General features: G+C 33.6%; 1 protein-coding gene across 1 annotated transcript in view; it reads left to right on the forward strand.

The window, feature by feature from the left end:
- Positions 1–27186, forward strand: part of LOC133189389 (receptor-type tyrosine-protein phosphatase kappa-like) — a 326872-nt gene that overhangs the window by 251260 nt on the left and 48426 nt on the right. Inside the window, exon 14 of the mRNA XM_061324769.1 lies at positions 6152–6287. Coding sequence (XP_061180753.1) covers positions 6152–6287 — 136 coding nt within the window. The remainder of the gene's footprint in view (positions 1–6151; positions 6288–27186) is intronic.

Consider the following 27186-nt stretch of genomic DNA (forward strand, 5'->3'; position numbering starts at 1 on the left):
TATCCGGGACTTACATTGTATAAAAGTCCCTGATTTAATAAATCTTAATCATTAAAATGCAAAATTTTATAAACAATTTATTTCTCAATCATGTGTGATCGAATGTTTAATTTCAGAGATTCATCGCGTGTGGTTTATTCTGCGGTTGATTCTAACCAGATTTACCCATTATATCCGCATTTCTGTGTTGTAGAAAAAGAAATCAAAATTATCAGATGACTTTTAGACATTCAGGCATATATTAAAAGGGTTTTCATGATAATGCAGATTACATTAACTCTTAACGCCAAGAGAAGGCCTCGAGCAAACACTTGGTATTGTGGCTTATTATGACCTTCATAAGCGACCTTTGTGTCGTATTGTGTTCAGTAACAGCTTAGGTGCCTATTACATATAGCTTATTTCGAACGTCCAGAACTATACCCCCCCCCCCTCCACTTTTTTTCCAAACAAAATATGTAGTGTTTAATGTGCTACAGATGATCAACGATATCGATTCTACAGTGATTAAAGGTCATGGCACAGGGGACACGAGAACAATTTTTCCCTTGTCGGGGGGGGGGGGGGGGGTTCTCAATATTTGGCAGCAATATTTTGAACCAGATTAAAAAAAATTACAGCTATGATTCAAAATTACACTTCAATGTCGTTTCACTAGTAGTCAAAAATTTAACTAAGATTTTTTTCCCTCCAGATTTTGAGATAAAATTAACATAAGCAATTAAACACGGAAACTGAATATATTTCTTTATTTATAATATGATATGCGTTATTGAATATGATGTGAATGCGTATCGTACATGTAATAAAACTTTACTTCTGTTAACTGAGAGGGCATCAGACAAGTACAGAAACCTAAAGACATCGAGATATTAATCCCCTCGTAGTCAAAGATTCGGGGGGGGGGGCATAAAGTTTTTACCCTGTCCATCCATCTGACTGTCTTATTTTCATTTTGTCTGCAAAAACTTTAATTTTGCCCATAGCTTTTGATTGGTTGGAACTGTCATGGCTTTCTTATAAAATTTCACAAGTGTATTCCTTGTGAGAAGACGTTTCTTCGAGTAACAATATATTTGACTTCTTGGCCTTTCAGATTCACGGACTTTGCAAAATTTTTACCAAACTAGAACATTGGCCATAACTTTTCAACAGTTGGTGTTAGGGCTTTTATACTTCCATCTGAAATTCTCTGTGACAAGGCCTTTCCTTGAGAAAAATCATTTTTGACCTTGTGCCCTAGACCTTGGAGTTTGACCCCTTTTAAAAAAAATCTAAGCTTATGCATAACTTTTGAACGGTTAGGACTAACGTTTTCACATTTCACTAGTGTTTTTCTTGTGACATCCTTGTGATATCGCCTATCATCGGATATCAACAATTTTTACCTTTGACCTTGACCTTGGAGTTTGACCTACTTTCTGAAATTTTAACCTTGTCATTATTTTGAATGGTTGTTGTTAGGGCTTTCATATTTCACATATTCAGTACTTTGTATCTTTGACTTTACAGTTTGACCTACTTTTAAAACCACATCTTTTGAATGATTGGTGCTAGGGTTGTTATATTTTTACATGTATACTTCCTTTGACAAGACCTTCTTTTGAGTACCAACTGTTTTTACATTTGTCCTTGACCTTGAAGTTTGACTTATTTTTGAAAAAAACGTTGTCCTTTTCCATAACATTTGATTAATTGGTGCTAGGGCTTTCATATTTCAATGTCTATTTCTTGTGACAAGACCTTTCCTTGGGCATTATTAATTTGTCCTTGATCTTAACTTTTAACTTGCGTTTCAAAAACTTTAACCTTTGCTATAACTTTTCTATATTTCACAGTTATGTTCCCTGAGACAAGATCTTTCTTTAGGTAACATCATTTTTTTATCTCTTGACGTTGACCTTTGAGTTTGATTTGTATTTGAGAAACATAAGCCATTGCCATAAGCTGCCATACAGGGGCATCAGTGTTTCACAAACACATCTTGTTTAATATCCAAAATGGACATAAAACATTCACAATGAATAATTGTGTTGAACCTTATAAATTATTTTGACTCAAGGTATAGTCTGAAAGAACATGACTGAACGTATCCAGTCAAAAACCCACAGGTTTTGATTCCTTATGACCTTGATGCAAGGTCATTTGGACAAGTTCAAGGTCACTGACATTGAAACTGTAAATTCATTACAGTCTTTTTACTGATGAATCATTGCTTGTACCATGCAACATGCGAGTGTGACATGACCTTGACTCATGTTCAAGGTCACTAAAGATAAGATGTTTTGCATGATTGTATGGACTAAAAGAACATATCATTATGTGAACTTGTCAAGACGGTACAAACAGATGGGGTTTGCTCATAACCAGACTATGTCATTGTCTGACGCAAGGTCATTGGATAAAAAAGCAGGTCACGTACATTTTTACTGTCTTTTTACTAGCGATAAATTGTAAACTGATACCCCTTACAAGATTGTTTATAACCTTAGAGTGTGGCATGACCTTGACTCATGGTCACTTCTTCCTGTCCGCAGCTCCAACGGAAGTCCTACCTTTGCAACGAGCTCGGCTCTAGTTTACAACGGATAGTTATAGAGAAGTTCAATCTTTGAATGTAACAAATGTAACACGAATCACAAATGAAACCACTAAGTTAACCACGACAACGTGCAATGTTGCTTAGCCACAAAATGTTTATTTTGTTAAAAAAAATCCCCACTTTTATGGATTAAATATATATTTGATGTGTGATTCAATGCTATGCATATTCATGAGAGAAAAGTGAGAGGAATTTGATGTTACTTTGTTTTCTTACGAATTCCTATGCTGAAATTGAATAAAGGAATATACTATAGACAAATAGCAAATATGAAAAGATTTTTTTCTTATTAAGGTAGTTTCACCTACTTGACATTTCCGTGTTTGTTGTAAATATCTGTATCGGAAATTTTCAACTAAATTGGATTTGTATGTAACTGACAAATATTACATAATTATGTAAAATGGAATGCAGCACATAAAATATGAAAATAATGAACAATAATCATAGAAAAATTCCAAATAAACAATACAAATGGAAACAGAGCATCATAGATCCCTGAATACTTCAGAGGTGGGAATAGGTGATATGAAGGAGTAAAAGTCCGCTGTCGATCCGTTGAAAGTCCTTTCCTTGATTGGGTATAAATTTCACAAATCTTCAAAGGCAATTTTTTTTTCTTCACAACCTTTTCAGTGCTGGAGTTGGAAGAACAGGAACATTTATTGCCCTTGACGTTCTGACCAGGTATGGCAAAGAGAAAGGCAAGGTCAATGTCATAGAGTATGTCAAGGCCATGCGTAAAGACAGAATGACAATGATACAGAATGTGGTATGTTAGTTAAGACCTTATAAATGTACATTTTCTATCAATGCAACAAAGCTTCCACACGGCAATATTTTTGAATTTGTGAGACAATGTCCATTGACTGAGAATACAATAAATTATAATAATATATCAGTAAGTATAAATGTATTGACTTTCAGGACCAATATATGTTTCTGTATCACGCATTACACGAATTCTTCAGAGGAGAAGCTCATTATAGGAAAAGAGATGAATTGCTGGGGCTTTATAGAGAAGCGAGTAAAAGGGATACCCAGAAACAACTAACAAACGAATTTAATGTAGGAATCTATTGTTTTCGTAGAAAATTCAAATGTCGTAGGTGATCTAGGTTTCCTGAAGTGTCAAAAATTCAACTCGAGTTGTAATATTTAACAAAAAAAAAATATAAGCTGTCTTTTTCAAACGTAAAAAAATACTGACTCTTAAAAATTTTGTGTACATAAATCATATACAATTATATAACTGTTTACAGGAACTGATAACTTTAAAACCAAGATATGATGCCGAAGATTTTAAAAGTGGAAAGAGGTTTTCAAAACTGAACTTTACTAAATCAGTTTTACCAGGTAGTCTTGAATACAATTCTGGATTTGATTGGCGTATGGAATACTAACTTACTTCTTCCTTTAATCTATTATATTTTGTTATTTTGTTATATTTTTGAATTGCAGCTGAGAAATATTTAATCTACTTGAAATCCTATGTTCGTGGCCGAGAATCCTACTACAATGCTGTGAACTTGTCTGTATGTATAAAACCTGGGGTTAACAGTGACTTTATATGTCATTAAAACCTTAAGAGTATCTATAGTCCAAAACATCTATGATAACGAACTAAATATTTGCTGTAAAATTTGGCCATATTCTATATGAAACCACTTACTGTCCTCTGACGTTTCTTTACATATAGTCATTCATCAAAGCCGAAGAATTTATATCTGCGCACTTCCCAGTGTCTTGTGCGGCCATAGATCTTGTTCGCCTTCTAATTGATCATGAGTCAGCATTCCTAATTTCGCTGAATCCTTTATCAGAAATTAAAGAGGTACAGATAAAACAATCTTTGAATCATATGCATACCAATTCAATCAAATTCCAACACTTTTTTTCTTTCCTTTGTAGCTTATAATATCTTAATATTGATGGTTTTTGTTCCAGCTACAAAATTGGGTTAAAGATATAAATATTGAGCTGTGTCCTTATACAATCTCTAGAGATACACAAACAATGCTGTCCAAGGAGATAAGAAAGACAAGTATAAAAATTACCAAAAAGGAGGTAAGTTAATATTTTTCCTGATATGATGTTTGGATGTTTTATTGAAAATTTCCAATATGCTTCATTTGCATGCAAAATAAGTACCTTTAAAAATAGATTTCATGATTAAGCATTGAGTTTGTCTGAATTTATTTAATACAAGGTATTCTTTATTTTCTACAAGAATCCATTTTGTAAACCTTGCTCTTGTATTTCTACAGAAAAACAAGGGAATCCAAAGAGTACAAATATTTGAATGCTTGGATTGGAGTTCCAATGACATACTTCCAACGGAAGCTTCTACTTTGATAAACCTCATAAAACAGTTTACCCTTGATCGCAAGTCTCATCCGAACGGACATATCACCGTCATATCAAAGTACTTACTGTGAACTTACATGCATGCATTTTGCTTGTTTGTGTAAAAGATATTCTTTTTTCTTATTTCGATTTTCATTTTCATAAAACTGTATATTGCCAAAAGCAAAGAGAATACTAATTTTACCCATTTATCTATCAGAAACATAAATGAGACACCCTTCATAAATCAATGATTTTTAGGGGTTAAGAAATCAATTAATGCAAATAATTTAAACAATTTTAAATAGATTGTCGTTTGATTTTTGTTCTAAGATTGCGCTTTACACAGGTCGAACAAAAACATGAAACGTTAATAGCGAAGTAATATTTAAAAATATTTGAGAATTGCGGAAAATTACCTTTTTTGATTCATAGTAAAACTATTACACGCAGTATTTAATTATTTTTATGTAGTGATACATCAAAAAATGACAAAAGGCACATATACACCTATGTGGAACGCTCTTGAAAGTAATGTCCCTGACACGACTATAATGCATTCAATAAGTTAGAGAAAGTAGACCATTCTGCATATACAATTGGAATTATCCACAACTCTAAAAAAAATGATATATCTATCTATCTATCTATCTATCTATCTATCTATCTATCTATCTATCTATCTATATATATATAAATCAACGTATTTAAATAATGACATATGAATTTTGACTGATCACGGTAGCTCAGTCGGTAGAGCGCTCGCTCCGTGATCGGGAGGTAGTTAGTTCGAATCTCGGCTGCGACTGACCCAAGTCGATAAAAAAATTGTTAACAACTGTTCCTTCGCCATGCGCTCGGCACTTTGAAGTTGCTGGTCCTTCGGATGAGACCTTAAAAACCGAGGCCCTGTGTCACGGTAAGCGTTGGCACGATAAAGATCCCTCACTGCTCAATGGCCCTGAGTGCCGAGTAATGGTCAACATTTGAAGCCTTTCACCGGTATATGGTTACGTCTCTATATGAGTGAACAATTCTCGAATGGGACGTAAATCAACATACAATCAATCAATCAATAATATGAATTTTATAATTTTCATAATATAAACTCATATGGATTGAGAGAAGTGTACCGCTGTTTTCATGGAAAACCTTAATGACATTATCAAGGTCAATATTTAACATTTTTTCTTTTTACGAAAGGGACGGTGCAACCTGCTGTGGAGTATTTATTGCTGTGCATAACGCCATAGAACAGCTACAACAGGACGATGAGGTGGACATATTTACTATAGTTCAGCAGCTACAGTGTAGAAGACCCGAGATGATATCCACTAAGGTATATGTCCATTTTTATTTTACAGATTTAACTTACATTTAACACAAAATCCTTATCTGCATACATGCATTTTGTAGCCGTAGTGGATGACTCAACCATAAATAAAACTGCATGAGGCGAAATGCATGGGAGTTGAATTTACTTTTAATATATTCTTCATTTTGCTTTTAGGATTTAATTTTAGTACATTCTGTATATAGCTTTATGTTTTCTCCATGCTAATTTAGTGAACAAAATTTAAAATCATGTGTTTTTGGTTTTGTTTTTTTATTTTGTTTTGTTTTTTTGTTTTGTTTTTTGTTTTGTTTTGTTTTGTTTTTTTTATTGGACTGCATGAAATATAATTGTTAATCATTTAACCTATTTAAATATAATAAAGATTAATAGATATTATTTAATATTTTGAAATTAAACGTTCAACTAAAAACATTGCGTTCCTGCTTATAACATTTTCTTTTGATTTTCCTTATGCATTTTGGTAATGCAGTGTTGTAGGTTGTGCTGTGATAAAGAGCAATTCAATCGTCATAGGTAGACGGTTGTGAGACTGAAATTTGTAAACGGGTTTTAATAATCAAAATGGTGAAAACAACACAATAATCGATCTAAAAAATACAAATTTGTAAATATGACATGAAACATGGACCCCTGGAAATTTCTTTGGTGAAATCAGGTGCCTAGGAGGAGTAAGCATCCCTTGTTGACCGGTCACACACTAGGTTAGCTCTATGTACTGATCAGGTCGACAGATCTCGCAGTCAAATTCAATTTTAAAACAACACAGGCCAAAAACTGGCACTGAAGCACTTCAGCCAAAAGACGACCCAATGATAGATATATTTACTAACAAGGCCACTATTTCGTGTCTTTTATTTCAAGTCCACTGTGATATACGAAGTCGATATATGAAGGGAAGTAATTATTGTTAAATCAAATTAATAATACGTCAAGGATACAAACAAATGTCGAATTGAATGCCACAACAAGTGTTTTCTTCTGTTGTAAACTTTAAAAAAAAAAAAATAAAATCTGCTTTATAGGAATATAAAAACGTCATCTTATAAAGAAGCACAATAAGTGCCCTTCCAATATTCAATCGTTTGTTAGAGGATCTAGTCTCCGAAGGCTATATAATTTGAGAAATTTTGGCATTTAAAGTCACTGCCAGGATTGTTAATGGGCTAGTTTTTTTCCCCCACAGTCTTCGTAAAGTGAAGGAAAAACCAGAGTTTATCGCAGTAATGATATTGTTTCAAACTGTTAAAAATATCACTTAAAAAAATAAAGAAATAATGACAATTGTATTTTATTGCTGATATATAAAAATACTAATAAGTTTATTATATGATTGATTGTTTCCTATCTCTCTGATTGGCTGAGATTTAACAATGTAGAAAAAAAATACTACGTTATATTCACCTGCAAGTGACCCTCCAGGTTAATATAAGGATTTATTTTCTCTGCATTGGTCTAAAAATAGATCGGGAAGTACCGAATTGATACAAATAGTTTAGGAAAGCTTTTCATGGGGGCTAATTAAAGATTTATTTTTGTTTTCAGCTGTCAGTTTTGCTAATGATCCCCTCTTTCAAAATTGACCCTTTAAAAGAGCCTGACATTTGCGTTATTTCTATCTTTATAGCACCTAGAGTAGATTTAAGAAAGATTAAAATTAATACGACTGGTATTTTTCATTTAACCTTGCTGCTTTCTTTATATTTGGATAGGACTTCAGCAAATGTAAACAAGTACAATGTAAGATGGCATGAACTACCTAATGAATTTGGTAGTATCATATAATCATTGAATCATTTAATTAAACATTTATTGTTGTTGTTTTTTTTTTTTAGCCAATACGATGATTTAGCAACCTTCGAAGTACAATATTCACCTTACCCTTCTGGCTCGGTGAATGTTGTACTCCTCAGCTGGCTAAATCATCGTATTGACCTCAAAAATAGCAATTATTGTATAATGAAATATATGGAGATAACGAACAGTATACAAGCTCAAAAGTCCATTAATCAATACAAAATAGGAGCAGAGCAAACACGGACCTCCAAACATCAGAGGTGGGATCAGGTGCCATGGAGGAGTGAGGATCCCCTGCCGACCGGTCACACCTGCCGTGTGCTCCTTGTCATGATCGGGAAATAACGGGAAAATCCGTCGACAATTCAGTGTGTAAATAATGGCCTAACAATTAGTGTGAAAAACGTCAGTCAGCATTTGACTCAATGATAAATTGTATTTGCTGACAAGGTCATACTTCCTTCAAATTCATTTTGAGCTGTGTTTTTAGACGTAGTTAAAAATAAAATTATATGATACGTATTTTTTTTTTTTTTTTTTTTTTTTTTTTTGATTAACTATATATGAAATTAATATTTCACGAATGTGACATTTTTTGTTAATGTTTTCATGCGTTAAAAGCACGAGAAAGAATTTAAAAAAAAATCTTGTCTCAAAAAATGAAATAAATTCCATATTTAACTAAGAAATATTTAATTTTCTGTTTACTACATTTTCTTTAATTTTTTTTCTTTGCCTCTATTTTTTTGTCACGCTGTGGCATAGTCTGTGACGTCATAGTTGATTGATATCGACGTTATATCGACTGTGCGTTTGAAAACATTATAAACATGGATTTCAAAAATATTTTGAGGAAACATTGGCTCTTTAAGTCTCGGTCAGGATGATATAGTAAAGAAATATACTTTATTATGTTTATATTTATACCACTTGTCAATACTGCTCAATCAACCTGTTTGTTCCTTAAACTTCAATTTGCAAACAAAGGAATCGACGCTGTTAATATTAGTGATATTCTTAATCACAAAAGGGTCCTGTCTTCTATTCCACCATACTTGTGTATTTCAAGTTGAAGTCCACACCTTGTATTCTAATATCTGATACATAATTCTCCTATATGTTCATGTCACCTAACAAATATAGTCCTGCTGGACACGTCATTACTGGTGATGTAAACATAGTTCATAATGAGGACCTTAAATCCCTTATTTTAAAAGGACCAAAATTTAGGGAAATTCATTCTTTCAACTAGAGTCATAATTTTATAAATATTATGAATTCTGTGGAAGATTACTCCAGGCAATGGGCCAAACACGAAAACGAAGACCTTGACACTCTGTCAGCATGGGAAAGGAGCATCAGATGGATGTTGAAATCTCGCATTATGCGATTGAGGGGCTGTATGAAAACTATTTATCCTTCTGTCGAATTGAAAAAGGAATTAGATAGATTACACGATCAGTATGTACTGGTCCCATCTGACAAAGCTGGTAACAAAATGGTCTTTGTTTGTAAGGCTCATTATTTGAATAGTATTTTAGAGGAACTAGGATTTAATTCTACGGGTGGAAATCCAACTTACACCCAAAACTTCCTTTTCTAAGGAGACCATTCTTCAAAATCAGATGTCCGTTATAGGTATTTTCCCAACAATCAAAATGAATTTGAATTACCATGCGTTCACTGGATTCCTAAACTTCATAAACATCCTTACGAACAAAGGTACATAACAGGTTCCAGTAAATGTTCTACCAAGCCTCTTTCTTCACCCCTCATTAAATACTTACTGTAATGAAAGAGAAACTTCAGGAGTACTGTACAATAGTATATTCGAGAAGTGGTGTAAATCAGATGTGGATACTTAAAAATTTTTGGAAAATTTGAAATAACAAAATTTTACTAAAATCAATAGCTCTTTCACATCATAGAAAGCCGCTTTTAAAATAAAAATAGAACTCATAAATACACTAACCTTGTCATTGTTCATTTGCAAAATTATTTTGTTAAAAAGCACTCTGTTTATCAAAATTTTTTGAACGAGTTTTTACATAATTTTTATAATACTGTTTACTAAAAATGTACGATTTCTTTATGTTGACATATACTTCTGTTTATTTATGTCTCCTACATGTATCTTAAAATAAGTATTGCAACCTATACATTTTTTTGCAATTATTGGGTAATTTAAACTATACTCAGTGAAAATAATTACAGTTTTTCTACTTTGAACCATTAAAATTGTGCAGGTGGAAATACCTTAAATACAAAGACTGAAATTTGTTTTCTTTTTCTTTTTAGGAAGAATACAACTTTTGTTTTAAAGCAGTTTCCGACTTTCTGAATACAGACAGTGTTTATGCAAACACTTGAAACAATTGGATCTTCCATAACTTGTAATTTTTTGTGTAACCAATAGTACAATTATATTACATGTAGAAAGACGTGTCTTTATTACGTTTAAAATGGAACTGTGTATTCTGTTTTATTTTAGAGACTTTAAGTCTAAGTAATTTTTTTTACCCTCAACAGTTGCTTAACATATATTTGTATTCTCAGTTTTATAGAACTCCTGCCCTATATGTTGTCAAAAGTAAGTCATGTGTTGTTTTTGTTATGATTTGTTTTAGGTCACCTGAGATACTCAGGTAAACTTCTGCTCTCTATCTTTGTCTAACGTCACGAATCGTGTGTCATGTATCCAGAGATGTGCGTCGTGCGTTTATATTTTGAAAATTTCAGTTTCTTCTCTGCAACCCCTGCACAAAGTTCAACAAATTTTGGCATATGGAATATTGGTTAAGGGGAACAAAAATGCCAAATTCCATGATCCCCCCCTCCCAAATGAGGCTAAGAGAATCTTTACCCCAGGGCTTCAAGCATTTAACTGTTGACATGAGTGTTTATTGATTGTAAATTGTTTTACATCCCATTCGATAATTTTTCACTCGGGACTCAAATTGATTATCTTGTGAATATGCATTAATTCTTTGGGATTCTTCTCCTCTGCTTCCGAGTTTTAGGACAAAGAAGGGGCAAAACGCAGATATTTAAATGTCTTCTTAAAATGGTAATGGCTATTTTGACATTGTTTTAATTATTTCCTGTTTTATATTACTAAATTTGAAAGTCTCAAATTATGTTCTCCGTGTAACGCTACTATCAAGGACTGGTGTCATTGAAATGAACATATTACCGTGTATTACTAACATTACGAAAACGCATATTATTTCATATTAATTTTTTTTACAATCTTGTGTACTTTTTATGTCTCCGTTTCGAAGATTCGGGTTATATAGTTTTTGCCCTGTCCTTCCGTCTGTCCGTCTGTTTATCTGTTTGTCCGCAAAAACTTTAACATTTAACATTGCTCATAACCTTTTGATTGGTTGGATATTTGGCTTTCATATTTCACAATCATGTGTATTTCTTATGAAAAGACCTTTCTTTGGGTACCATCATCTTTGACCTTTTGACCTTTACCTTGGAGTTTGATCCAGTTTTACATTTTTTTTTTCGAACTTTAACCTTGGATATACGTTTTTTTTACAGTTGAAGCTAGGGCTTTCATTCTTCACATGTGTAATCCTTGTACATGTAACAAGACCTTCCTTTGGATACCAACAACTTTGACCCTTTGACCCTGACCTTGGAGTTTGACCTACTTTTGAACAGTTGATGCTAGGGCTTTCATACTCTCACATGTGCAATCTTTGTGACAAGACCTTTCTTTGGATACCAACAACTTTGACCTTGGAGTTTGACCTATTTTTGAAAAAAATTAACATTGGCTATAACTTTTGAACAGTTGATGATAAGGCTTTCATCTTCACATGTGTATTACCTATGGCAAGACCTTCATTTGGATACTAACAACTTTGATCTTTTGACTTTGACATAGGAGTTTGATCTGCTTTCGAAAAACTTTAACATTGGCCATAACTTTTGAAAGGTTGGTGCTAGGGCTTTCATCCTTTACATGTGTAATTCTTGTGACAAGAACTTTCGTTGGATACCAACTTTAACGCTTTGACCTTGACCTTGGAGTTTGACCTACTTTAGGCAAACTTTAACCTTGGCCATAACTTTCCAACAGTTGATGCAAGGGCTTTCTTTCTTCACATGTGTAATCCTTGTGACAAGCCCTCCCTTTAGATACCAACAAGTATAGCCCATTTACCCTGACCTTGGAGTTTGATTTAATTTTGGAAAACTTTAACCTTGGCAATTTTTTTGAACAGGTGCTGCTCGGGCTTTCATACTCTCACATGTGCATTCTTTGTGGCAAGACCTTTCTTTGGATACCAACAACTTTGACCTTGGAGTTTGACCTATTTTTGAAAAAAATTAACATTGGCTATAACTTTTGAACAGTTGATGATAAGGCTTTCATCTTCACATGTGTATTACCTATGGCAAGACCTTCATTTGGATACAAACAACTTTGATCTTTTAACTCTGACATAGTAGTTTGATCTGCTTTCGGAAAACTTTAACATTGGCCATAACTTTTGAAAGGTTGGTGCTAGGGCTTTCATCCTTTTCATGTGTAATTCTTGTGACAAGACCTTTCGTTGGATACCAACTTTAAGGCTTTGACTTTGACCTTGGAGTCTGATTTGACCTACTTTAGGCAAACTTTAACCTTGGTCATAACTTTCCAACAGTTGATGCAAGGGCTTTCTTTCTTCACATGTGTAATCCTTGTGACAAGCTCTCCCTTTAGATACCAACAAGTATAGCCCATTTACCCTGACCTTGGAGTTTGATTTAATTTTGGAAAACTTTAACCTTGGCAATTTTTTTTGAACAGTTGCTGCTCGGGCTTTCATACTTCACATATACAATCCTTGTGACAAGACCTTACTTATGATACCAACAACTTTAACCCTTCGATCATGACTTTGGAGTTTGACCTACTTTTGAAAAAAAAAAAAAAAACCTTGGCCATATCTTTTGAACTATTGGTGCTAGTGCTTTCATATTTCACATGTGTATTTCTTGTGAAAAGTCCCTTTCTTGGGCACCACTCATTTTGACCCTGACCTTGATATTTGAATTTCTTTTGTAAAACTTTAACATTTTCCATATCTTTTCAATGGTTGCTCTAGGGCTTTCACATTTCACAGGTATATTCCTCGGTACAAGACCTTACTTTGGGTACCAACATATTTGAATTGCATTTGAGAAAGTTTAACCTTTGCTATAAGTTGCCATGCGGGGGCATCAGTGTTTCACAAACCCATCTTGTTTCCTTTGGTATCAGCCTTATTTTATTAATATTTTTTTTATTATTTATGTTTCTACTATTGTCTGTTTTGTTGTAGGTATTGAAAGCACGTTGTTTTAATAGTGTGGTTTAGGACTTATCTGATAATGTATCATTTAAGAAGAATATCAAAGAAAATCCCTTTATTTTGCTATAGCAACTTAATTTTGAAAAATCGGGAAAAAAATCACCATGCATTTTTTTTTCTGATTGGATGTGTTAAATATTAATATCTTCTTTATGTCAGCTTTATATTGTGTTTGTTTTTTCATATTTTCTTTCACTATAAAATCAATTTAATTTCTCCTTTTCTCTGATTTGTTATATTTCCGGAGAGGTCTATGCACATGTCAAAACGTCTATGCAATAAGTGCATACATAATTTATTTAAAACAATGAACATTATTTTCTAGGCCTTGTACAGTAGAATTTTATCCTGTAATAATAAAACGTGACGCAGTGACCCATCTGAGGGCTACACAGGCTAAGTGTTGCTTAACATGCTCGAAATTGAAGGAGACCCTACTGCATCTCAAGGAAAGCTAGTTCACTAGCATGGTATTTTAAGTTTCATATAAACTGTTCACTTAACTTTTCCCAGCTCAGAGAAACTTCTACCCAAAGCTTTGCATGGGTTTTCTCTGAGGATGTCTTAGGCCTCTTCAATAATGGTGACCAATGCCTTCCAAGGACACTCCAGTAAAAATGCAAATATACTTGTTCATCATAAAATATCAGCCCTTTTAACTGCATTCTTTTTCTAAAAATAAATCAAGGAATTCCTGTAACAGACAAACTATATAATACAATTATATTTAATATTTAATACATAATTAAAATTTCAATTTTTGATTACTGATGTTCTTTAGGGATTCTGTGCAAATTAATTTGCTTTTGTACTGTTGTGCGTAACAGAGTAGTATCTTACATTTTATTATATAGCTACTAAATAGTCCATTATAGTAATAAAAAAAATATTCTAAAATTCTAGAGAAACTAGCATTCAATATGTTGGCGTTTAACTGATCGCTGAGATTACAATACGTATATGAATATGACTCGAAACATTCCGAATGCAGTCGTTTAATATCGAACGCCCTGTTGTAAAAAAGAATGTCGACTGGCTTAATGACAATATTTATGATGAGTAGTGGCAGGTGAGTAGATATGCTATTTTTACATAAAATTGAAATTATAAATTTAATACCTATAAGCCTCAATAAAAACTTTCATAAGCAAGTCGTAACGCTTGGTAGGGTCATCCGAATGATATGTTATTGGATACTTCCAGGACAGATACGGATATTGCACAGTTTTAATATTAAAACCCATTCTGAAAAAAAAATTGGAGATATATTTCAACTGTATAATAAAGATATTGAACTTATATTGGTGAATATTGGCACTCGTTGAATGTACAGATGCACTCGCAAGCTGGTGCTTTTGTACAACCAACTCGTGAGGGTATTCCCCAATATAAGTTCAAAAATACAAACGTGACCTATAATTCATCAAAGTAACTCACATACCAAAATCAGTACAAACTCTGCAAGAGTAAACTTGGAAAACCGTTAAAAATTAAGAAGAATGTATTTCCGTCAAAATCATTTAAGTGAAATGAAATTTTTACTTAATATGTAACTAATGAAGATAAACTCAAAAATCTAAAAATCAGTTAAATATTTTCAGGTGTTTAGAAAAAAAATTGCGGAACACCAAGTGGGGCAGACTGACAGACAGTCGGAGGGACAGACAATAGGCCCCTCTAGTTTCACCGGTAGGGACTAATAACCCTACATGTATATTATGTTAACCATGCTTAAGAGGGCCAGTGTTGACATTACGTTTTGACAAATGAATTTGGAAACAAATGTTGCCAACACTGTGATGATGAATTGAAAATTTGTTTTTTTCACTGTTTTGACTCTGTATCTTCTTTATTCAAGGTCATGATATGAATCTTCAGTACACGAGGGTTTCATGGTGTAATTATTTTTAATTCTCCTTCATACATGTGTTAAGCTTCCTTAGCGAGAAATTCTTACAAGGAACATGAAACAGTCCATAAATCAATGAAAGTAATACATCTACATGTACCATGTCTTAAATGATTGAGCCCATGACAAAAGGGCCTTATGGCAATTTTGCTAAAACAGAGAAATAACGTCATAAAGATATGACGTTGCAGACGGTGAGCGTCGACACAGATTTTTTTATCCACGTGTTTTACGTTCTGACACGTCTAGCTCACTTTTGTCGTTGTTCTCAACATTGAAATAATTATTTATTTTCATTTATATCTTTAATTCACGTCTTGATCGTCTAGTCCACTGATATTAATTAAAATATTTAGAATTATATTCGAGACCCGTTTCTTTACTACATGTTATATTGTAGCTTTATACGTCTCTGATCTGGGCTATGCAATTCCTATACATGAATAGAAGCTTCAGACAAGGTGATTTTCTGGATAATTGAATATGGATGAACGAATGCGATTTTGATATATAGACAAATTGAAGTTATTTGTTAGACACGTGTATATTATAAAAATATTGCATTGGAAATCGTTTTCCTGTGTAAGATCCGCCCCACCATTCTCAACACATCGATCATGTAAACATTGAAGCATTGGTACATCGTGCATAAATTTTTGATGTAAAATGCTTTAATTGCCAAAAATTTGAAACTGATCACACTTCTACCAACAGAAAAGAAAAGTATTCTTGTAAGTTTTCACAAATCTAGCAACGAATGACAGACGTGATATTATTTTTAAGAACTATAAATAAAAACAAGAGAGGTAACTCTCAGTCTGACAAGCGAGATACTAGAGAGGTACCAGAGAGGGACTTTCTTTTTTTTAACACCATTCAAAATCAACATACTCATACAAATTTGCTCCCGTAGTATAAAAAATATTTTTAAAAATCTTACTTATCATCAGTTAAAAAAACGTTTTAATTGCAAGTATTATATTTATTTTTTCTTTAAAAGTATTTTTGAATGTTCATGGAACTAGCTGCTGTCAAAGTGAAAGAGAAAAAAATATAGAATAAAAAGATTCTACATTGAACCAGACTTTTATTTATTTTTTAAATCTGTTACATGTGCATCTATTTTTTTTAACATGAAATTATTTTTTTAAAATAACTCGAATTTTAATATTTTTTTTCAGTAATAATGAACAAAATTTAAATAAAATAAAATGAAATTTAAAAAAAAATTGTTTCGTCTTATTTTTGTTGTTGCCACTTCCGATATAACTACTTGAAAACAAACAAAAACTACCGAATGAAATAAAATTGTTGTAATTGTTCTAGCTTTAAAAAAAGTTTACATGTATGTACCTGATGAGAGAGAGAGAGAGAGAGAGAGATGTTACATTAAATCCAGTTTATTAATACAATGTGAAATGTGAAACTTTAATGAAAAGGCGAATTTTCAAAAACACAACAATATCGTATTATGAAAAGAAATCTCGTTCTCTTTTTTTTCCTTTTGCTGTCTATATTTATTTTCAGTAACTCGAAAATATTACGTTTTGGTACTCGTGTTGTGCATAAAAAAGTTCAAAGGTTTTTGCTTTATCTGCAGTTTTAAGTCACTTAAAAGTCAAATATATATAATGCATGTCATTCATAGAATCTCAGCATTGTATGTCATTACAGTTCTATTATCAATCTAAAACTCGTTTTCTTATTGAAATAATAATCTCAGTTATCGGTTTAGTATGATATTGCTTATCTTGCCGTTGAATTATGTAAACGGGCTGATTTTGTTATTTGAAATTATTGAAATAAATCTTGTTAAGATCAAATTGTATTTAAACATGCATTGGACAAATTAAATTAAATGCTAAAAATATACTGCACAAAAGACTAAGAATATATTTTTGCGGCAGTGCAGGAGACCGGGGAAGAGGGCCAGGGTCATTTTATATTACCGGGACCTAACTACTTTACAGTGTATCTGTTAAGCTTTACAAGGATAAGCATATCTAAGTCTCTGGCATGGGGTCAGAATGGAATTTTTATATTGTAAAACTTCATATACAATAACATTTGAAAACAATAACATTAGAATTTCATACGATAAAGAAGCCGCGAGAAATGGGGTGTGGTGGTTGGGGGGGGGGGGGGTTCCTACACACACCATCACATAACAATATTTACATGTACCTAAATGTGTGCCACATCGTAAAAATTTGTCATTTAAAAACTCAGCCAGTCAAGGAATATTATGAACCAGTCGCATTTAACTGACTGGATATATAAAACTTTCAATTAATTTTTACACCCCCCCCCCCCCCAGCCGAAAAAATATCTATTAATTAATCTGCATGTCATTGATTCATAACGACAACATATATATAATTATTTATGATTTATTTCTTAGAAAAATCTATTTAAAATTAATTTGAACAAGTTTGGCTTTCTAGAAAGCCTGAAATGTCATCTCTTTGGCTTCATTAATGTCACAGAATAAACAGTGGAATGTTATATCATTTTCTCAGCTATTACAGGCAGTAGTATCGCTTTTGAAAAAAATGGGGGGTGGAGGACCGAAGAAAAAATCGACGATTTATCTGAACAATCTTTGACAAGGGGAAAAAGGGGCTATCCAAACTCAACATTTTCATTTCTTGGAAGGAGGGATTACAACTTTTCCGACAAACATATTTAAGGTCTTCCGTTTCCAACGGAAGACCTTCTACTGATTGTGATGATTAAGATTATTCTTCTTTTTTTTTTCCTAGACGCCAACTTTGACGCTTCATATCTTTCTCATTTTTAAACAGATTTTGTTCAAATTTTCAGAGCTTTTACAAAACACTGTCAGAATACCGTAATACAATTCGGAAATTACCTTCTATTCACGAGTTATTCCCCTTTGATTGAATTTTGCATGCCTCCGATTTCCAGACAAAGGCTCAGAAATGGTTTTAATTGGAGCACAAAACCCTTTGAAATTGAAAAGAGGAAGCATTGAAGTTGTGCACATCGGTTTTTGTTTTTTGATTTTTGCATTAAAAATGGCGCTAGAGAGGGGTCAAAAGTTAGAACGCGGAAAACAGCAAAAAATTTGACATATTTTCCTTTATATCTTGAAAACTAGAAATATTTTGTTAAGACATGTAGAACAAAAGTTGAGCATAATTGCAAGGGCTTTCATATTATACTATTTAAAAGGGGCTGGCCCCTACGATTAGGGATCTTGGGCCCTTAAAAGTTTTTGCTTTATAACTCAAAAACGGTAAATATTTCGATCTGGATCTTGGGAACAAAATTGTTCTTTTACACCTTTTTGATCTTATGAAAATGTTGTTTTGTTCGAGTATACCATGGGTATTGCGTAATACGTATTAGAAAGCAGGCCAGGTAAACAGGTAACGTTTTTCATTCGGCAAGGAAATCAGACCTCTTCATGTGTATAACTTAAACAGACTTGCTATCAATAATATACCCTGCGGTATTTAATGTTAATTTTCTTTTTAATAAGGTTTAAAACGTGGTTTATGGTTCACTATTAAATTATTTATTACAACTAGTCTTTCTTTTCTTCTTTTTTAAATTAGGTTAATAGTGTTCAAAAGCGGAGAATATTAAATCTATCTTTCTACGTTTATTATTACAACAAATTTGTAAGTGATTTTAAACTGTATGCATTGAATAATTCACGATCATTAGCTGTATGCATATTACGGTCTCCATGTTCAGCTCGATGTTTAGTTATGTAACCCAACGCGCGAATCCCACGCTGTTGATCGAGGTCACCAGTGTACTAGCCACCTGTGGCCATAAACAAAGCTAGTATTTGTGATCGCGTATAACAAAGAGCTATTAATTAATGGAAAGTTATGTTTTTAATTATATCGAATCAGTAAGATTACTTTACCGATCTTTTATAATCTTAATTCCAAACACTGGTGCATAAAAATCATTTTGAATTTTAATCGCTGTTTTTGTCTGTTCACGCAACAATACATTTAAAAAAAAGTATTGCTCTATCCCGTGTTGTTGTATTTTAATTCATCTGCAATTGTAATTGAATGGGGGCTTCGGTAAATAATTGTAATTACTACGCATGCTACGCACATATTATTTTTACCATCACTCTTGTGAATGTCCATTTATTATTTATAGAACTAAATAAACATTAACATAAATAAAAATTCCTTCAAATATACATGTACTATAATTCAAGTCTTTGTAAAATAGCAAACAGTTTCATCCATCTCTGCCGCTTTGTGTCTTTAAGTGTTGTAGTCCAGTCCTCGTTTACATACACGTGGCCACAGAGAGCCGCGGGCAGCTCGATGTTGAAATACATTGTGTACTCTGATAGTTGCTCTACACCGCACAAACAACTAACGTGTACATGCAGTGTAGTAATTGGCAAAGATTGTTTGAAAAATATAAACTCGCATGTGTTCGCTACGAAGCATTCATTTTAAAATTTTATTTACATGTAGATACCTTATAAGAACAAAATAAAGTAAATGTATAACACCTAGAACAATGTTTAAAAATTAAAATACAAATATCGTGTGCTCGGAAGGGAAGATGGCTTGAAAGGGTGTGTCTGTGAATGCTTAGATCTAGCAACACACTTCCCAAAGTTAAGCATACTTGTGTCCAAATCCTTTAAAAGTGGGGGCAATCCCCAATCCTCGCACCCTTCCTTTTTGAATCTAAAAATATATACCATTCTGAGAGTTGTATATAGAGCGGGAATGTTATTTTATTAGTTCTTAAAGGCACAACTTAAGAAATGACTTATAAATTTTTTTTAGTTATATTTAGAGTACGAGTTTCCTACTGTATCGGAGATACAGGGCGGGGCTTAAGGCGAGAGCGATAGCTCGAACCGGGCCCCGCCCTGTATCTCCGATACAGTAGGAAACGAGTATTCTAAATGACTTGTGACATAACCTTTCTTATGACCTCGCTAATTTACATGTGTATTTGGGTATACATCTCTCAACCAATCAGATGATTTTGCAAAAAGTTGATTTAGTACCCCATTTTTATCAGTCGCAACTGAAATGCCGAGTGAGGTGGACGTGCAGGTATCTATCAATTTAAATAATTTTAATTATGAGATGCATTATATAATGTGTTTTCCCAAAATTTTAATTTATTTTGATTGCGTAGGTTTTTTCCTATCTATTTAGCTCTTGCTGACCTTTTTTTTTTTTAAAATCTAAGCTGCGAATTTAGTGCAAAACATTTTGATACATAAGAATCATATATGGGAATGTATTTGAAGCAAAAATGTTTCGGGGAGGTTGTATTCTGAGAGAAATGTCCGACAATGTCATCGAGCGGTCGTCATACATGTGTATACAAAATTCTTGGCTCCAAATTGAAATAAACAGATGTAAGAAAGGGGGCATATTAACTTCATGTTTGAAACAAAATGTAGAGAAACCAAGGCAGATCCAGCTCTCACTCGCGCGTGTCGGTATCCCCCCCCCCCCCTTCGATTTTTTTTCTTTTTTGGCTTTCGAAAATTATGTTTGCTAAACTTGTATACACTTTTAATTTTATCAACACGAAACGATCACGCACATATAGTGTCAAGCCTGAATAGGAATCTACCCCCCCCCCCCCCACGAAACTCCCGATTTTCCAGTTTGGACATTTTTTTTTCGATGAAAACCATTTGTGTACTGCCCCCACTCCCACCTTTCTAAAATTTTTGAATCCGCCACTGGTAACTTTATGTTGTAAAATTCTATTCTTAATTCATCTCAAATTTTGAATAAATACTAACAGCGCTATCTTGCGATTTGATTGATTCTTATGTCTATATTATTTAAGATACGGATTCAGTTTTCCGTCATCGCTAAAAATAAACCGTACTGTATCGTTGATATTTTTCAGATACAGTACAGTTTCTGCTCATTTGCATAAGAAACGCCCACTAAAAGTGTTCTGTATCGTAGTTATTGTACGACTGACTTCAAAGTAAAACTCGCCTGGTCATGTCACAAGATAAGATTGTTTCGCGATACAGCTGTGATAAATCTTAGGAACTTCTAAAGTTATAACTTAGGCATATCTTAAGATAACTTAGGAAACGTTTTTGAAACAGGCATGTCAAGCATTCAGTCAGATCTATTACGACGTCCATATTACATGTACCATATAAGAGAATGAAATTTTGTTTTGTATATAAAGTGGTTATTACAATTATGCGTGTTACAAAAATGTATGTTGAAATCTTCAAAAGCTATCGAATTATTTGCATACGTGTACTCGTACATATGAACATTGATTAACACTGATCAAGTGTATACCGGGACCCGGGATAGTCTTATTATACATGTAGCTCTTGCTTTGTCAAATCATTACTTTCATACCCCTTGCATTTAAGAAAAACAATGTTATAAAAAAAATAATAATCTGACATATAACAAGTATACATGTAGCGTGTGCAATTTATTTGGCTAGGGGCATGTACACACGTGGTTCGAAACTGTAGGGGGCTACAAATGCGGCCATAACTAGTATATTTTTGAGGTGTTATAAAAAACAAATAATACTCACAAAAACTTATAAAATTGCCGCTCTATCGGTACCTTATATGCCATGTTTCATCCACCAACAACGCCACGACATCGATGAGAAATACGTTTCTACACGGGCATTTTCTTCGAAAAGGATAGGAAGTTAATGAATTAAAATAATTAATTCTTTTAGTTAACGCATTATGTTTACCTCTTTATTTGTTGTATGCAATAAGTATAGACCTTACTAATAATGACTGTTTGGTTGTCACACCTGTGCATGTGTCGTGCGAGGTACAGCGGTAAGGTAAATTACCGAGAGTCGCGATGTGCGGGGTGATTTGGAATACCCTAAATGACTGGTCCATTGAATTTCTACTAGTAAATCAACCTGTCAAATCTAACATGGGCCCACATAATACGACTAAATTCGTTTCATGAATGAACTGGTTCTTAACAAATATATGTACAGTATACAATATCTTTTCTTTAGATCTGTTTGTTTATTATTTTCAACCACAATCTGCAGTACATGTATAGTTACACGAAATCCATGCACAACGGCGCTACACCTGTCAATCAAAATCACTCGATATTGTGAACTCAGTCTGGTGTTACGGCAGCATTTCCGAAGTGATTCAAAATATTCTATCGGCTAATTCTAATTTTTCGCGTTGAATAATAATATTTTGGAACAAAGTTGGAATTAAGGCTGGAGCTGCATGCTGTGAATTTATCACACCTGCAGTCTGCAGTCTTCCCTTCTTACATGTATACGAAGCATCTGTTGAGTAATGAATCAGAGAGCATAATATGCGGAACAAGTTTGATTGAGATTTTTACTTTTCCTTTAAGATAAAACGATTAATAACATAATTTATGCATCTAATAGATACATATAAATGTACATGTATAGCTTTTTAAAAACAAGAATCTGTAATTGAAAATGTGAAAGTGAAGAGTTTAGGTAATAGTTTTTAACCAAAATTTAATGACAGTTCATTCCTTCCTAGTCTCTATATAACTTTTAATTACGGCCGTGCCCTCTCCCCTTCAAAAGATGTCTAATACATGCTTTTAAATTCTGTTTATGTATCAAGAAATTTCCACAGGTACTTGTGGACAGGATCCCCCCCCCTCCCCAAATTCAACCCCAATGTTTCTTGGACATTTTTTTCCACAAATTATATTTATTACACTTATTCATCATGTGTAGCATAGGAAAAAATCGAGTACAAGTACCTGTGGAAATTTCTATTTGCCCCCCCCCCCTTCCCAAAAAAACTGAAATTGTTTTCTACGGGCTTGACAACAGGTACTTGTGGACAGACTCCCCCCCCCCCCCCCCCGATATTCAACCCAGGGGCTTGTTGGACATTTTTTCCACAAGTTATATTTATTGCACTTACTCATCATGTGTACCATATGAAAAAATCGTGAAAACCCCAAAATAATCGTTCCACACAAAAAATGCCTCACTATGTATAGTTAATTTTTCATATTTCTTGATGAAATTAACATTAATAAAATCAACACAAAATTAATACCTTATTACAAATCACTTGAATTTATCATAAAGCAGAAAATCTGTTCTGCGGGCTTCAAGGCCAGCTCAGGAACCTAAAGATGTCCTCATTTTCCAAGTCCAGTACAGAACGTAAATTAAATGAAATAAATCACACGATCACTGGGAAGAACTCAAAGAAAGAAGACTCTTGAGGAAAAGATATTTTGATTCGACTTATAGACTGAAATAAACCGATATTCTCTTTTTGCAACTCTTTCCTGGTGCCCTGGGACTCTGAATGTAGGATCAGTATTTTTCTCACAGGTCCGTTGTACGGATTGTACGGGGGGGGGGCAGACCTTCTGAAAATAGTATTTTGTTGTAGTTTTAATATGTAAATTTTGATTTAGTTGTTGCTTGCACCCTCCCCACTCTTTGTTTCTCTACGGTCATACATAGGCGAATCCCAGCAAAAATGTAATGACCCCCCCCCTCCAACACACAACTTTTTTTTTTAAATGTGTATTGCGATAGGACTTAAAATTGGAAAACATTTTCTGTATATCTCTACATCGAAAAATATAAAACAAATATTTTTTTTTATATTTCCTTTTTAAAACAACATAGATAATTATGCATAGCTAATTAAATACTGAATTAAATATTTATCTTTGCAGACAATATGCTCTGGGTTATAGAACATGGTGTGAAAGCGTATCGTAATGCACCTTGTAATCCTTTGGATTTTCAGATTTAAGGCCAATGCGAAAACCCAAAGACGCCGACTTTTTATTATGCTACTGTAATCGAAGATCCGGGGGGCATACAGTTCTTGTCCTGTCCACCTGTCTATTTGTCTGTTAGACTGTGTTAGCCTCTTTGGCCGCAAAAACTTTAACTATGCCCATAAAATTTGATTGGTTGGAACTACTGCTTTCATATTTCTTATGTGTATTCCTAGTAACAAGGATTTCCTTCAGGTACCAACATATTTGACCTCTTGACCTTGAACTTGGAGTTTGATCCTCTTTCGCAAAATTTTACCAAACTATAACCTTGGCCAAAACTTTTGAACAGTTGGTGCTATGGCTTTTATACTTCACATCTGTATCCCTTGTGATAAGTCTCCTCCTTGGGTATAAATATGTTTGACCATTTGACCTTGACCTTGGAGTTTGACCAAATTTTAAACAACTTTAGCCTTGACAATAACTTTTGAATGACTAGTACTAGGGCTTTTATATTACATAGGTAATTTTCTTGTGACAAGGCCTGTCATTGTATACCTTTAATTTTGACCATTTTACCTTGACCTTTGAGTATGTCCTACTTTTGAAAAACTTTAACCTTGGTTTTAACTTTTGAACAGTTGGTGCTAAGGCTTTTTTAATACCACATGTGTATTCCTTGTAACAATTAAGACCTTCCCTCAAGTACAAACAATTATGATCCCTTGACCTTGGAGTTTGACCTTTTAAAGAAATTAACCTTGGCCATAACTTTTAAACTGTTGCTGCTGTGGCTTTCATACTAGTATATATTTCACAGTATATTCTTTGTTCAAGACCTTTATTTGGGTAATAACATTTTTTTTTATCTTTTGATCTTGACCATGGAGTTTGACTTGCATTTGAGAAACTTTTAACTTTTGCCATAAGATGCCATATGGGGGCATCAGTGTTTCAAAAATCACACGTTGTTCAGTTTCCAAATCGGGCATAAAACATTTACAATGATCCTTTAAAGCAGTGAGTTGAACCTAATAAATTACGACTATAGAAATTATGATAATTTATTTCGATGTATGGTCTAAAAAAACGTTTATTATACCTCTGTGAAAACTAGTTTACAAGTGAAAAATCACCAGTAAAATAGAATTTGATTGGCCGAGAAAGTCACGTGTCCATCATGTTTGCCCTGCAACAAAACGTCGTGTTTCACGATTGTGACGTCACAATTAAACGAGTGAGGAGTTAGATTGTTTATAGCGATCAACGCTGCTAACTTCGTTCGCGCGGTAACAACAACTAAAAATTCACCCCAAAAAATCACCTTAATTAATGGAATTGCATACAGATAGTAGATTAAACGTTCTTTGTTAAAATGTTTGCACTTTTCAAAATTCGTTTATGGAAATACAGCTAACATACGTCATGAGACTTCACAGTCTAGACGTTCCAAATGTCTCGTGCTGCTTGAAGAGGCGGATCTTAAAATTAAGTGAACAATGCACTCGCCCAACGGTCGCACCGTCAACATATTATCGTTGATTGATTGTGTCGATTTAAATGTGTAAAAATGTAATGGTGTTTGAATGTTACTGGTGTGATCACACAAACTTGTCACGTAGGAATTTTTTTTAATGAAACGAGGCTATTGGTGTACTTGTAACTTACATCTCTTTCATATCGTTCTCATCAAATGCATGTTTGCTTTATTCATTGGATCTCCTTTGTAATTCCTGCATTTTGGTTAATTCGGTATATAAACAATTTATTGCATAATAGTGAGGGAGACATAAAGATTTCTTCACAAATGAAAAATCATATTTCTCTCGGGCGTTGCCTTCGGGGAGTATGATTTTTCATGGGCGAAGAAATCTTCATGTTGCCCTCGGGGAATATGATTTTTTATGGGCGAAGAAATCTTCATGTCTCCCTCACTATCATGCAATAAATGCAAACTGTGAACTTGTCAATTCCGAAACACACAAAAGGGTATCGCTGATATCATACAGAGTGTATCATTGCCTTGATCAGGCCCATAGGAAGCAAATTCAGGGTTTTTTTTTTTGGGGGGGGGGGGCACAGCCATACATTTTCAGTTGACAGTTGAGGGGGCACTACTACCATAAATTTCCTGACAAGCAAAAAAAAAAAAGGTCACCAACTACCAAAAATTCCTTGTCAAGCAAAAAAAAGGTTATCAGACGTTTTTATTGAGGTGGCACAAGCTATAGTATCTATGTCTACTATAGTTATCTATATATCGGCAAAATTATTGGGGGGCACGCCCCCCCCCCCTCCCTCGGTTCCTACGGCAATGTTGATTAAATTTAGGGTCACTAAGGAAAGAATGTTTTGATTGGATGAATGGTCTGAAAGAACATATGTTAACTTGTCGAGTCGGTAACACATATATGGGGTTTGCTTATAACCAGAGTGTGTCATGGTTTGATACAAGGTCATTTGAACGAGTTCAAGGTCATCAACGGAGAAACAACATTCCTTAACTGTCTTTCTACTGGTGAGACATTGCAAGTTGATACCCCTTACAAGATTGCTTATAACCTTAGAATGTGGCATGACCTTGACTCAAGGTCACGTCTTCTTGTTCGCAGCTTCAACGGAAGACCTACTCGTTGCTCTGCAACGAGCTCTGCTCTAGTTTATATTATAATACATTCTTATGGGATGATTTGACGTACCATACTGCAACAAAAGGTGGAAGAGGGGTCAAGGGTGCGCCTTTTCAATGTTTGGGAAAAAAGTGGAAGGGGACGGCCCTCCTGGTGCTATGTGCCTGTATTATTTTACCTGTTGTAAATATGCTTTATTCAGTTTAAATATATTTTGTATAATGTCTGTAAAAAAATTCTAACCACTGAGAAATATTCGTAAGAATTATTTAAAGTCAAATATTGCGTTTTTTTTTAATAAGTTCAGACTACCTAAATTAAAAAGATCTTTCTATTTGTTTTATTACTTTATATAAAAATAGGACTTTCCTGTAAATTTCACAATTTAAATCAATCACGTTTCAAGGATATTAGAAATTTAAAACAATAACCGATTTATTT

This window comes from Saccostrea echinata, unplaced genomic scaffold (genome assembly GCF_033153115.1).
Source record: "Saccostrea echinata isolate AGI-Se365-2 ecotype Australia unplaced genomic scaffold, CSIRO_AGI_Sech_v1 ptg000018l, whole genome shotgun sequence".
Lineage (NCBI taxonomy): Eukaryota > Metazoa > Mollusca > Bivalvia > Ostreida > Ostreidae > Saccostrea > Saccostrea echinata.